The following is a 15,672-nucleotide window of genomic DNA, read 5'->3' as shown; positions in this document are numbered from 1 at the left end:
AGTTGGGGGGTCCATACTTAGTAAGTAATATTTAGGGTATTTAGGTATCTCAAACCCTAGCATCTTTGTGATATTGGACTGTATAGCTATCCAAAAAGGCTTAATTTTGGAGCAGAACCAAAAAGTATGTAAGATTGTACCCTCCACGGTGATATTCCTGGGTTAACCTTATGCAACACAGTCCTAGAATAATAAGCTCTGTGAACAAAGTATAGTTGCAAAATCCTAAACTTATAAATGGGAGAAATCAGGAGGGGAGTTTGGAGCACCTGGTTCCATTGTACATCAGTAATTGGTGCTGTATCAGCCTCCCAGCGCTCTCTGACTTTCAAGGGGGTTTTCAGTAAATTCGTGGACTGTAGGGCTTTATAAAAAGAAGAGATTTTATGACGAGGTTGGTCCTGCTTAAACACCTCTGCAACTAGCGTAGGGGATAAGTGGAAGTTGCAGGTTTTAAGAGCTTTCCTCACTGCCCACCTTACCTTGTGATATATCAGCCATTGTGAAGGGGGGATGGCAAATTTTTCCTTGAGATTGTAGTCCTTCAGGAATCTTACATTTTCGGTCTTCACACTGACATTCTATTTGCCAACCCCAATAAAGCTTACAGAGTGGTATAAACAAACTAAACTTTACAGGCCCATGGTAACCTAGTATGCCAGATGTATGACTAAATAAATGGTAAAATAAAAATGAATCTTCCTGACTTAAAGACACCTTTTAATACAGGAAGAGGTGAGCTAAAACCTGTCGAATGCACATGGTATTAATTAACAGGAACTTTGAAGCCAGGGTGTGATGGATGCATCTACTTTGCCTCTTCCCATCTTCCTTTAACAGTCTGTATCTTTTGTTCTTCCCCATTCTTCTGCTTTTTGTATCTTTCCCTCCTACCCATCATGTATGCTATATAAGCTTTAACAGATCTTGATTACCTACAGATAAACTTGTCTGAAATAGCCAAATAATATATTCACTGTGTATAATATCATTTTACTACAGCAATATCTGTATTTTAATTACAGCTGCAATTGTCTTTTGAGACTTGTTTAGCAAGGTACTGTCTGTTACGGCATTTCCGGCTATCATGGTTAATTTTTGCATACATATAGGGCAACAAGTGCAAATTTTAGCCCTAGCCTTTTTTTGTAATACCTTGCTTCATAACTGCAAGATGCGATTTCTGCCATGGATAGATGTGAAATATCCTGGTCAAGTCCATTTTGTTGTGCAGAATCTGAGGTGGCCGACATAGGCTGACCTGTATGATTAAAATTTTAGTTAGCCATATAACCCATCACGTGATTGTATAACATATCGAAACGTTCCACCCCAGTGAATAAGACTATACTTGAAATCCTATACGGCCAATTGCATTCTATGACAGAATAAAATACAATTTCTAACCTTTAAAAAAAAAACATTGCTAGCATCACAAGATTAAAGGAAAACTATACCCCCAAAATGAATACTTAAGCAACAGATAGTTTATATCAAATTGAATGACATATTAAAGAATCTTACCAAACTGGAATATATATTTACATAAATATTGCCCTTTTACATCTCTTGCCTTGAACCACCATTTCGTGACTCTATCTGTGCTGCCTCAGAGATCACCTGACCAGAAATACTACAACTCTAACTGTAACAGGAAGAAGTGAGGAAGCAAATGGCAGAACTCTGTCTGTTAATTGGCTCATGTGACCTTACATGTGGTTTGTATGTGTGCACAGTGAATCTTACGATCTCAGGGGGCGGCCCTTATTTTTTAAAATGGCAGTTTTCTATTTATGATTACCCAATGGCACATACTACTAGAAAAGTATATTATTATGATAATGGTTCATTTACATGAAGCAGGGTTTTACACATGAGCTGTTTTACTCAGTATCTTTTAATAGAGACCTACATTGTTTGGGGGGTATAGTTTTCCTTTAAGTAAGTCATAAAGGCAAGGGGGCACTAAGCAGATTCAACGCTTCCTTCAGCCTATGTTTTGGAAGCAGGTGGAGAGAAGCAAATCCTCTCCTATACACTTGTTGCAGTTGCTTTTGCTGTTTTTGAGTGGAGACTCACCCCATATACAGTAGCTGCTGTGACTAATCTCCTCATGCGCCAGTACCCTTAGTGTGAGTTTGGGGTGAATCTTATTTGGGTCTATTTACTCATTAGTATGCATAAGTGCTTTTTAGTAAACTGAAGAGACATCTATTGCTCATTTGCTTTTTAGACTGTAATCTCTAATGAGCAGGACACTTTTAACTTACTGTATCAATCAATACTTGCATGTTTGATGTTTACATCCATCAACTGTGTAATATGATGGCACCTTTGCAAATACATGTTGTTAATAAGTTGCCAGTATACCTCGGTATTTAGACTAGAATTAGTACCCAAACATACCAGCTTTTCCCTTTAGTATCCTGTTTTGGTAATATTGAAACTCCAGCTGAGGATTAGATCCTTCCCGGGTTATCGTTGTTCCAGCGCCTCTGTTGCTTGTAACAGCAACTGGTTTTCCTTTTCAGAAAATAATTACAATTACAGTGATATAGTTTTATAGCAAATAGGACATTCATTTTTGCACACCAACTTTGCCCTGGATCAAAATAATATTTATGTAAGAATTATCTTTATGTAAATATTTAACATCACAAGTATTTCTTAGTGTAAACTGTAGTAATGACAATTGTTATACATTTGATACGAAATGTCAGACACCACACAATTTGTCAAACAATTATTATTTGTAAGCTCATACTGGACAGTTACCTTTGAGGTCTGCATGGTTGCGAATAGCTACAGATACAAAGAAGCAGTCCATATCTACATGTATGATACAGTTCTGGCACTTCGGTAATGCGGAAGGAGGCAAGTTACCTAATTAAATACAGTAAAAGCATCTTAACTCCTGAAATGTAATTACTTTGCATATTACAGAAACACAAGAATAATACACATTTCAATGAGAGTGAAACTCTTGTCTATTTAGAAAATGAAACAATGCTTTAAAGTGATACTAACACTAAAAAACTGCTTTTTAAAATATGAATGTACATTAAAAGTTAGTTACGTATAGGTCATGGTAATCGTTGAGAGGTTGGTTTATCTAAGTTATTGTTAGTTGAAGTTTCTAAACCTGTTTTGTCAACCTGACTGTCCTATCTTAGCCTGTTAAAGTTTCCAATGCTAACAGACTCCCTCCCAAATATGGCAGCCCCCTCATTCAGGAACATGGGACTTCCCAGGTAATGTAAAAGCATTGTGCAAATACTTTATGGCAAAGTTATAAGTACAAAGGCAATATTATAATAGATGTAAAAAAAATTTTTAATTTCTGGTGTCAGTATCTCTTTAAATAATAACATCTCCGTTGTCTAAAACTCCCTAGTGCTTTGGAATTACTTGCAGAGTATAAAAAGAAAATGCTTTACTATATAATAACAGCTTCTTGAACATGAACAGTGAATTTGATCTTCTGTTTTCATATAAATGGTATTTAGTAAACAAATGTGAAATTCTTATATTTGTCAGGATAGAATGCAATAGTTACCGTATATACTCGAGTATAAGCCGTCCCGAGTATAAGCCGAGGTACCTAATTTTTCCTCCAAAAACTGGGAAAGCTTATTGACTCGAGTATAAGCCTGAGTGAGAAATGCAGCAGCTTCTGGTGAGTTTCAATCAAAAGATTGAGGGTTTCTGCTCCCATAGGAAGTGCCGGTGTCTCGTTTTTGGATGCCGGCGACCATTCTTGGACGCCAGCGAATATTCTTGGGGACTATTCTTGGACGCCAGCGAATATTCTTGGAGACTATTCTTGGACACCGGCGACTATTCTTAGGCGCCGGCGACCGTTTTTGCACTTGACCCAATTATAAGCTGAGGTAGAGTTTCTCAGCATATTTTGGGGGCTGAAAAACTCGGCTTATACTCGAGTATATTTGGTACATGGTTGAATGGCCATGTAAAATGATTACATAATACGGCACTGGTACATGATTGCAGATCAAATGGTTTCTAAACACAGGCTTAATCAAGCACAGCACGTGATTTAATTCACAGCAATGCATTTACGGCATGGACAGACATGGTAATTTGTCCACCTCTTTCTTCTGATGTCCACAGACATTTTTAAACAAAATGCAGCCAATCGCAGCTATGTTTTCAGTGGTGTGTTGAGTTAACAGCAGAAGGATTTGGAGCAAAGGTAAGATTTTGGATTTTTAAGGCATATTTTATTGCGAGCAGTGCGCTTAAAGGGGTGGTTCACCTTTAAATTAACTTTTAGTATGTCATAGAATGACTAATTCTAAGCAACCTTTCAATTGGTCTTCATTATTTATTTTCTATAGTTTTTTTGATTATTTGCCTCCTTCCTCTGACTCTTTCAGGTTTCAAATGGGGGGTCACTGACCCCATCTAAAAAAACAAATGCTCTGTACAGCTACAAATATATTGTTATTACTACTCATCTTTCTATTTAGGCATCTCCTATTCATATTCCATTCTCTTATTTAATTCAATCCATGGTTGCTAAGGTAATTAGGACACAAGCCACCAGACTACTGAAACTGCAAACTGGAGAGCTGCTGAATAAAAGCTAAATACTCAAAAAACACAAATAATAAAAAATGAAAACCAACAGCAAATTGTGACAGAATATCACTCTCTACACCATGCTAAAAGTTCATTTAAAGGTGAACTCCCCCTTTAATTCAATATTTGTTTACGGAGACAATAGGGTCATTTTGATGTTGCTGCAATCAAACAGCAGTGATCAAAACACCTCTCTCTGCCTCTATCACCACTGCCAGAAGTGCACATAGCAGTGCAAGGTGAACCTCTGTCCAGAAAATTGAAGGTATGCCTGTTTATACTATGTTTAACCAATATAGTAAAATAATTCCTACACAGTCAAACCTTCAATCATCCAAAAAGAACAGGAGTGCTTCAGACACCTTGTTTTCCTATAGATTATATAGAACTAAAACATAAATACAGGTATGGGATGCGTTATCCAGAACCCCATTATCCAGAAAGCTCCGAATTACGAAAGTCCGTCTACCATAGACTCTATTTTATCCAGATAATCCAAATTGTTTAAAAAAAAAAAAAATTCCTTTTTCTCTGTAATAATAAAAGAGTACCTTGTACTTGATCCCAACTGAGATATAAGTAATCATTACTGGAAGCAAAACCAGCCTATTGGGTTTATTTAATATTTATAAAATTTTCTATAAGAAGGTATGAAGATCCAAATTATGGAAATAGCTGTTATACGGAAAACCCCAGATCCCAAGCATTCTGTATAACAGGTCCCATACCTGTATTAGGGTTTCTATTTTTAGGAAAAAAAGCAAACTACTCTGCCATGTGTGCCTAAATTTCTGCGTCTACCAAGTAGCACAGCGACTATAAATAATGAAGGCAGCGGAGGAAGACATTTAAAGCAGAAGCAGCCCCTGTATTTTGTGGTGTAAATAATGAGAATTGATTTATTTTGCGTACGGAATTACCCCAGATGCCTTCCTCAACAGATGTATCACCATGCCACTGATCTACACTAGTCACAACTATTATATATGAATGCCCTTCCAAAAGTCAACAAAACTCTGGCCAATCCCCAACAAGTCCTTCATAATCCACAAATACCACTTTTATGCCTCATGAAGCTCCAGACTGCAGTACCTCACGTACCCCCCCCCCCCCCCCGATGGCAGCCCTGAAAACGTAAATGTGAAACAATATTTTATTATATACATACCAGGCTTTAACTTTTTTAACCTCTCTCGACCTGGGAAGCCTCTGTTACTTTGAGTCTGTAGGTTGCGCACAAACTCAGTGAACTCACACTTCCATGTGGATATATGATGAAGTCTGGAGTGAGAATAGAAATCTGAAATAAAATTTGGGTCAGCTGTTTTAGGCAGCTGTGGGGAGTGCAGCTTGGCAGGAGAGAGTGCGTTTGTGCTTGAAGGCCCCAGAAGAGAGTGGTTAGCACCATTAATTTTTGAGTTTGTGTGCAAACATGAGGATGAGGGTAAGGGTACAGTCCTATGAGGATTGCAGGAAACATCTGTTTGTCTGCTGTTTGGTTGCAAATATTCTACAGTGCAGTCTGTGATATTAGCACAACATTGATCAGGCTTTTCCTGCTGCTGCAACAAATCAAGTCCACTTTCAAAAGAGCTATTGAAATGCACTGTGCTATCCAGTGACTTTAAGGCACCATTAGAGCTGGGGATGTGCTTACTACACACATCGGTATTGCCTATGTGCTTCTGTAGTCCATTAGGCTTATGATCAGAAAAGATTTGCTCCAAATCCAACATTTCGAAATCACCATTTTTGTGCTCATCTTCTTCCAGTCTTTCCACCCCATTTAGTAGAACGCTGATAGGTCTTGCAGAGAAATCCTTTATTGTACTGTTTCTACAGTGAAAATAACACAATTGAGAATATTAATGTGGGAACTTGATATAAAGTACACATAGGGGCATATTTATCAAAATGTGAAATTAGAACTCACCACACAAAAATTCACTCACTTTCTTTTCATTCCTATGGGATTTTTTAAAAGTATAATTTTCAAATGGTAAACGCCATTGATAAATGCGATTCTAAAATTCCCATAGGAATGAATAGAAAGTGAGGGAGTTTTCCTGTGGTGAGTTTTTATCTTACATTTTTATAAATATGACCCTTAAACTATGTAACTACTTTGTATTAGTTTAGAAAACTGATATTTAAATGGAACACATTGCAAAGTGACCACTAGTGTCCAATCTCCAAATCTTATTACTGATACTGTAATTGGTCTAGGATGTAAGGGGCCAAACAGTATCTTAAGTTTACCAGAAAAAAATATAGGGCGGCACCGATTAGAAAGTGATGACACTTTTAATGTGGACATTAAAAAATGTTTAAGGCATAGAGAAACTGAACTGTAAGGGTATGGGAGCACAGAGCTGTAGGCCTGTGTATTTTTGCAAGTGGATATGGTCCGTGCCCCTGCTCCACTGATTTGAATTAGATCTGAAGAGGCTTAGATCAATGGAGCAGGGGCATGAAGCAGGTTCGCTGCAAAAATACGCAGGCTGAGAACAGCAGAGCTTACATCTCTGTATGCCCATGCGCTTACGCTTATTAAATACTTTGACAGAAGCCAAATGTGTCCTTCAAAAAAGTAAATTTGATCACAGTTGGTCTTAAAAATCCACTATGTAAGTAAACACAGTTCTATCCTAATCCCAATTAATACTTACTCTCTTTGGCTGAAATCTCTACTAATATTGCTTGGCCCTGGTAAAGAATCATCTCTCTTGCAAATGGAGGTAAAATTTAGGCCTTTTTGAACACTGGACTTCTTTGTATACAGCTGGAAGGGAACATAAGAAAGAAGACGACCGGCTTTTATGCTGTTGGGGAAAAAAGAACAAATGAAAAACTCAACGTAAAATATATCCATCCCTTAATAAAACAAATGTATTTAGCTCACACAAAAAACTACCAGTGCACAAAAAAAAGGTTAAGTACAGGTATGGCATCAGTTATCCGGAAACCCGTTATCCAGAAAGCTCCAAATTATGGAAAAGCTGTCTCCCATAGACACCATGTTATCCAAATAATCCACATTTTTAAGTATGATTTCCTTTTTCTCTGTAATAATAATAATAATTATAAAACAGTACCTTGTACTTGATCCCAACTAAAATATAATTAATCCTTAGTGAAAGCAAAACCAGCCTATTTGGTTTATTTAATGTTTACATGATTTTTTTAGTAGACAAGGTACGAAGATCCAAATTACAGAAAGATGTGTTATTCGGGAAAACCCAAGTTCCTAAGCATTCTGGATAACAGGTCCAATACCTGTAGTAAAATAAAGGGAGCAGGGAAAGTGACAGAGAATGTCATATTTAAAAATCATACAAATAATTAAAAATGTAAATTTCCACAAGAAAGGATCATTACATTCACCATTTCAAATCTATGATGATAAAACCCTTCAAGAACCAGTAACACCAAAAAAGTGAAAGTGATTTTATATATATATATATATATATATATATATATATATATATATATATATATACACACAAACAGAATGTATGCAGCATATGTATAAAATGTGAGTCTGTTTGTGAAGCTCTAATCATTCATTATAAATGAAAATCATTGTAATAAGCTCCTGTGAAGCAACGGAGACTAATATGCAGCATGCTGTTTCTATTTTTGCCAACGCTATTTTCATGCAGAGGGGGTGCTTGGGGTAGGCAGAAGAGACATGTTCCTAGGGCACAATGGTAGGGGGCATTAGGCACATACCACTTCTGTATGCCTAGCCCTAGTTTAGACCCTAGGTGAGGGAAACATAGCTCCAAAGGCAAAGAGCTCTTGATCACATGCATCACCACCCTACATGTCACTGTGGGAGCGAGTGTGTCATGAGAGTGAGCGTTAGCTCCTTGTTTTGAGTGCCTGCATGCATTGGCCTGGCACTGGTGAGGGGCCATGATTAATCTTTTGAAGTACATTACAGGATATTATAGACAGTTGGGGAACTTTTGTCCCGCAGAAAAAAATCAACAAACCAGAGGTCACCCTTTTAGACATGAACTTTCATTTGAAGTAGAATCACACTGCCGGGTGATGTTGTGATGGCGGATTCTATTAATGTTCTTAAAGGAGAAGGAAAGCTACTGAAGCAGTTTATTGCCAATAGATTAGCCACAATAGTGCAAGCTATAACACTATATTTATTCTGCAGAATGCTTTACCATACTTGAATAAACAGCTCTTGAAGTGTTTTCTGTTTGTTTAGGATAGTAACTGCCATATTGGCTTGTTGTGACATCCCTTCCTGCCCGAGTCTCTCTCTGTTCACTCATAGCTCTGGGCTCAGATTACAACAGGAAGGGTAGGAGGGAGAGAGGAGCAAACTGAGCATGCTCAATGCCGTGCCTTGAAGGTTTAAGCTGAAAACTGGAAGTCTGATACAGAAGCCCATCTGTACACAACAGAAGAAAAGAAATGTGGCATTTCTTTTGACAGAGGACTCAGATCAGCATTACTTTGAGGGATTACTGGTGTATTTATATAGACCTTTCTGATAAAGCTTACTTAATTTTAGTCTTCCTTCTCCTTTAAGAGTAGCTTAAAGGGGACCCGTCACCCAAAGAAATTATTCAAAATCCTATTTTATCACATTAGTCAAGCAAAATGAACTTTAATTACACTATATAAATTATTTGAATCTTGTTTCCTTCAGTCTGGGATTTCAAAATTATAGCAAGCAGGCAGCAGCCATTTTGCGCACACTGTTATTAAGGCAAGCCTTGTGTCATCTCAGAATCTTGTTTGTGCACCAGAATGGGGGACCCAATGTCCATTTCCATGCCCTGGATACACAATTAAATGGTTAAGAGAACGGGGGAATGTGTGGAGAGCAGTGACATCTAGGAAGTGCTGAATGGAAAGTGAAAATAATTTTCTGCCCGCCTCTATGCCATTAGCATAGAGGAGGGGCAGACAATATTTGATTGACAGCGGAGATTTTTAAATGAGCTTACAGCAGCTATGAATGCTTTAATAAAAAATAGAAATTGGATTTCATGTTTAATTTGAAAAGGACTTTTATTATACAGATTTTTGTGTCTGGGCGACAGGTCCACTTTAAATGATTTCTTCAACAAGCAAAGTATCCAAGGCTATTGTGATGTTAAGGTATAAAGTTAGTTTATTATAGTTAACAGTATGTGTAAATTAAGAATGGTTTTTATGATTTCTTCAACAAGCAAAATATCAAAGGCTACTGTGATCTTAAAGGGGTGGTTCATCCTTAAGTTAACTTTAAATAACGCTCAATTGTAATCATCTTTTTTTAATCGGTCTTCATTAATTTTTTTTATAGTTTTTTAATTATTTGCCTTCTTCTTCTTCTTTCCAGATTTCAAATGGGGGTCACTGACTCCATCTAAATACAAATGCTCTGTAAGGCTACACATGTATTGTTATTTCTACTTTTAGTTACTCTTCTTTCTATTTGGGCCCTCTACTATTCATATTTAAGTCTTTTATTCCAATGTGAGCATGGTTGCTAAGGACAGTTGGACCTTAGCAACCAGATGGCTGACTGCAAACTGGAGAGCTGTCTAATAAAAAGCCAAACAACTCACAAACCACAAATAATAAAAGATGAAAAGCAATTGCAAATTGTCTTAGAAGATCATTCTCTACATCATACTAAAAGTTAACTCAAAGATGAACAACCCCTTTAAATTATATAAATGGGATTGTATATGAGTTTGTTGGCAGGGGTTGAATTTAATGGACATTCCACATTATCTATGCTACTATGTAGTAACTATGGACAACCCCAGGCACCCTTAAAAGGCCTCCCCTCCTCTTGAACAGCACCACAGAGGAATTTCATAACTGTATGTCCAAACTGGCTTCAACTGCATAAACTTATGTTGTAATAATCAGGGAAGAGGGCCTGAAAAGGCTTGAGATGGAACCTGGCAACCCTTTGCCCAACTCATTTTTTAGACAGCAACAGATGCAATTGAAAGACCCCAATGGAGGGGGCCTGGGGTTGTCAGTAGGCGTTTGTTCTCCATTAACCACTTGTACACTTTGGAAGTACAGTACTATGATACCTTGGATACACTGCTTGTCTGAAACATGGGTAAAATCTGTATTAGGAAGAAAATAGTGCCAGTAACATGTTATTTAATGATATGATGTAAAGCACATTTGAGTGAACATGGCAGCAACTGAGGTTTGTGCTCAAGAAAAAAGTCCTTTGTTAAAAAGTATTTTGTTTCAAGAAATACATAGAAGAAAAATATTGATGGGGTATTGAAAATTTCCTCTAAATGGGTCACTTGTGAGCTGCTCACACCTTATACTGTATCTGAGTAAAATATTTAGGGGCTGATTTATTACATTGCAATTGCCCATAGCAATCAATCATACTTTTAATCAAAGCTTATTAGTTGTCACTGGTAACTGCAATTTTGCAGCTATGTCATTAAACCAGAATTTTCTAATTATTTGTGGAATTAATTACCTTTCTGTTATCCACTCTGGTCGGACAACTTTTTCATCTTTTAACTCATTGACCTTGTTATTTGGGAGATTTGTTGCAATGATATGTGTTGTTTTAGATCGGGAATAATAAACGTGGTATTGTCCTCCATGTAGCATCATTAGATGACGCAGCTGATCAGCAGTAGGATCTGAAATTGCATGGCAACTTAACATTTAAACAGCTATATGGACAGAATAGAAGTTATTTTATTTCATAGAAAACAAAACCTATACAATTATTTTATTTATATATATATATATATATATATATATATATATATATATATATATTTATATATATTTTCATAAATTAAAAATATATGCTGTTATGGGTTACAGCAAGGCAAAGAACCTAGCCTGGTTAGGGTGAGACGGGCTAAAAGGAGCCCAGAAAACAAAGTATTTACTTGCCTCTTGCCATATAAATAGCACTGCCTTAATACCAAAAACGTGCAGAATCCATCCATAATTCCTTATGGGAGAGTTAAACTCTCATTTATGGTATTAAGGCAGTATGTATATGGCAAGAGGCAAGTAAATACCTTCTGTTTTCAGAAGGCCCTATGTTGAATCTTTTGCACGTGAAGTGATTTTTGGCTCCTTTTAGCCCATCTCACCCTAACCAGGTTGGTTTATTTGCTTCACTACTCTCCAAGTACTACCCACTCAGAAGCCTTGTTCCAATATCTTGCACTGATAAGATCTAACAAGATCGAAACAGGCTGTCTGCAAGTTTGGATATACTGTATGGCTCTGTTAGACTGTATCTGTGCTATAAAACCAGTGGTTCTGGATGTATTGTTGGCCAAATGTTACAACAAAGCGTTTTGTTTTTCAGGTACCCAAAGAATAACGTGCTGATTGATCTGCTGAAGATGAATAATAAATCTGAATTGCTATACAGAATAGGAGCTTAGATCAAATAGTTTAAAAAAAAAAAAAATGTACACGAGAAATAAAAGAACAACTCTCTTTTATATGATCTCTGCAAATACAATAAGACAACTAGGCCATTATAACTCTTCATTTGAAGTGGGACTTGATGGTAACACATCTAGTGCAATCTATTTAAATACAAAGAGCTGATGTTCAACTCAGTGTTCCCTCTAGTTTCCTTTAAGCCATGTGTAAAAATATGATGCTGTCATGAACACTTTTAGGGTCCTATTTATTAAACCTCAAAAATTTTTCTGATCAAGTTTTTATAGGGGAAAATTTTTAGAGGAAAAATATCTTGAGTTTTCAGAGATTTATTATGCTCGGAAGCAGCTAAAAACCAAACCACAAATACTCCAGCTAAAATCTGTCAAAATCATGCTATGTGTAAAGAGATGTTGGTAGGTCCAAATAAGAAACCTACCGGTATATCCATTGACATATATGGAAACCCCATTAAAGATTTTTGATGAGGTTCCATCCTTCTGCTGTTGCAATGGAGCATCTGTTCGAAACTGCTCATCTAATTTCTGCACTTTAGCGGCAATGTATCCGCCCTGGTGAGAGAAAAAAAAAACAACAGTAAGAAGCACTCAAAAAAATGTAGCCTAAACATCTACTGCAACTATTCTAATCTCCCAACAGACCAGTACCACTGAAATAGATGTAGGGATGCTGGGGCTGTTCAACAACTAGAGTGGTGAAGATTGCATACCTAAAAGGAAAAACTATAAAGCAAATTGGCCTGGCTATATTTAAAGGGGATTTAACGTACCTCACCCCCAAAAGTGTAAGAATGTTGACAGAATTCTTTAAAAGACATTTGTATGCAACAAAGATTCTTAATATGTATCACTTAAAAGTGCTAATCCTCCTCAAGCACAACCGACAGCCATGCTCTCTAGTGACTGTATTGGGAGCCAATCGGATATATGAGTACACAGGATGTCTAGACTAAGATCTCTTAAATGGTACAATAAAAAATAAGGCATCTAAAAGGCACCTTCTTTGCGTCAATTCTAAAAACACCTACACCTTCACCGAATGAGCAGCTTTCAGAAAAGCCTAGAATAATCATAATACAGGTATGGGATCCGTTATCTGGAAACCCATTATCCAGAAAGCTCCAAATAAAAGGAAGGCCTTCTCCCATAGACTCCATTATATCAAAAAATTTGAAATTTTTTTTGATTTTTCTCTGCAATAAGAAAACAGTACCTTGTACGAAGATCCAAACAAAACCAGCTTATTGGGTTTATTCAATATTTACATGATTTTCTAGTAGAGTTAAGGCTTTAAAAAAAAAAACCCTGAAAGATCTGTTATCCGGAAAACTCCAGGTCACGAGCATTCTGGATAACAGGTCCCATACCTGTATATGCAAAATTAGACAAATATAATGAATTTAGCATTTAACACCGCACTTACCCAAGCAGTCCAGCCATCTTTCTCGCTGGCTCGATTCCGCCATCCTCCTTGACGCATTGTTCAGTTCCTGCAAAATATGTGAAAATGTAATTAGAAAAGCACATTATATCAAGTGTAGAATTACAGTAAACAGTGAAGTAATTCTACTGTGTAAAAAATGCATGTGGTGACAAATTGTGTTGGGGTTTACATGCTTGCTTGCACCAATGTATACTATGATCTTTCCTCCAAACAGTAAGGTAATCTTCATACTTTGTTATAATTTGCCATTGTTCATTAATATGGAACGATTAAATGCAGGAGTGATCTAAGATGGTGATAAAACGGTGATCTCTTCACCGTAGAGGGCCCTTCAGCGGGGTCACTATAAGGCCTATTACACACAGGTGTTACCTTGTGGAACAGCTTTCATGCAGTAGGAAACGCAGCCACTACTTTCATTCAGGACTGCTTGCACCACAATGAGTACTAAGAAGAATTTCACTGGCACACAGTAGTTGCGATAGCAGGGCAAGCCCATTTCTCAAAAGCGCAAACAGATTTTTTTTTAAATTCAATTTTAAAATCTGACATGGGGCTAGATATTTTGTCAGTTTCCCAGCTGCCCCAGTCATGTGACTTGTGCCTGCACTTTAGGATGGAACTACTTCGTGCAGGCTGTTATTTCTCCTACTTAGGGCTATTCCACACGGGGAGATAGTCTTGCGTTTGCGGTCGCGGCGACAAAGCGCCGCGCCAGTCGCCGCAGGCGACAGTTTTGTATGGGCGCCTATGTAAAAACGCCTATGCTAACCACACGAGGCGATGCGCTTTTCAACAGTCGCCTGAAAAAGCCTGGCGAGGCATTTTCAGGCGACTGTTGAAAAGCGCATCGCCTCGTGTGGTTAGCACAGGCGTTTTTACATAGGCGCCCATACAAAACTGTCGCCTGCGCCGGTCGCGGCGACTGGCGCGGCGCTTTGTCGCTGCGACCGCAAACGCAGGGCTATCTCCCCGTGTGGACTAGCCCTTAATGTAACTGAAGCTTTAAGTGCTGTTCTTAGATCTTCCAGGGAGCTGTTATCTTGTGTTAGGGAGCTGCTATCTCGTTACCTTCCCATTGTTCTGTTGTTAGGCTGCTGGGTGGGGGGGGGGAGGGGTTGATATCACTCCAACTTGCAGTATAGCAGTAAAGAGTGATGGAAGTTTATCATAGCACAAGTCACATGACTGGGAGGCAGCTGGGAAATTGACAATATGTCTAGCCCCATGTCAGATTTCAAAATTGAATATAACAAAATCTGTTTGCTCTTTTGAAAAATGGATTCAGTGCAGAATTCTGCTGGAGCAGCACCATTAACTGATGTGTTTTGAAAAAAACATGTTTTCCCATGACAGTATCCCTTTAAGGCAATGGCACACAGGGCATTTTGCCCTACAAAATGCTTGAAAATACCCTTCCATGTTTAAGGTTAGGAATAACCATGTTGTCACAAAAATGCATTGGTGGCCATTTGATGAGGGTTAACAATACAAGTGTGTGTGTGTGTGGCGGCAACTATGGGCATACTGGATAAACCTTGTGGCATTTGTTGACATAGGCCACCTAGCAGATTTTTTTAGACAGTGCACTGTTCATATACAAGCAATGAAATGTAGCTATATTATGAGGGCCTGATCAGCTGCCTCTCATATCATGATCACAGTGAAAATATTTGCAGTTAACCTGCTGCTAAGATGACTGACCTGATCAACAGCCTATGCTTCTTTAAAGTTTCACAACAAAAACGTTCTAATTTTTCCCAGTGCTTGAAAACACAACAGTAAGAGATATACGGATTTAAACATGGAATCAGCAGTTGGACAAATGGCTACTGCGCTTAATCTTGGGATTTCTGGTCTGCGAATAGTAAAATCTATGTCTCATTGCAGCTTTTCTGCAGTCCAAAACAGATGGTAGGGAAATGCCTCTAGCCTGATTAAACTCCTTGTGCGCTGGAAATCCTCAGAAATATACATAAGGCTTTTAAGCTTGCAGCTTTGCCAAATCCCTGGCTGTGCTGAGAAGTACTGTTGTGTCTGCTTGGAAGTTCCCATGTGATACAAAAGATAGTAAGGGGTGGGAGTTTGACCAGGACAAGCCTATAATAAACCACCAAACTCAGACAAGGCACAAACAGACAGACAGCAAACCTGTGAATTCATTACAAAATCTAAAGATACAGAAAA

General features: G+C 37.8%; 1 protein-coding gene across 4 annotated transcripts in view; it reads right to left on the bottom strand.

The window, feature by feature from the left end:
- rev1.S (REV1, DNA directed polymerase S homeolog) overlaps window positions 1-15,672 on the bottom strand; it is a 45,923-nt gene that overhangs the window by 26,714 nt on the left and 3,537 nt on the right. For 3 of the 4 annotated variants that reach the window (XR_005965673.1, XM_018248189.2, NM_001091444.1), the window contains 8 exon segments: window positions 13,465-13,531; window positions 12,461-12,593; window positions 11,081-11,249; window positions 7,272-7,424; window positions 5,771-6,438; window positions 2,776-2,883; window positions 2,407-2,523; window positions 1,156-1,261 (listed from right to left, as the gene is read on the bottom strand). Coding sequence is in view for 3 of the 4 variants with exons in the window: in XM_018248189.2 (XP_018103678.1) it covers window positions 1,156-1,261; window positions 2,407-2,523; window positions 2,776-2,883; window positions 5,771-6,438; window positions 7,272-7,424; window positions 11,081-11,249; window positions 12,461-12,593; window positions 13,465-13,521 (1,511 nt within the window). In the remaining variant the exon portion in view is untranslated. 4 annotated transcript variants of the gene reach the window in all.

Source organism: Xenopus laevis, chromosome 2S (assembly GCF_017654675.1).
Source record: "Xenopus laevis strain J_2021 chromosome 2S, Xenopus_laevis_v10.1, whole genome shotgun sequence".
Classification (NCBI taxonomy): Eukaryota; Metazoa; Chordata; class Amphibia; order Anura; family Pipidae; genus Xenopus; species Xenopus laevis.
Note: the sequence above shows the minus strand (reverse complement) of the source record. Positions and strands in the feature narration are given on the sequence as shown.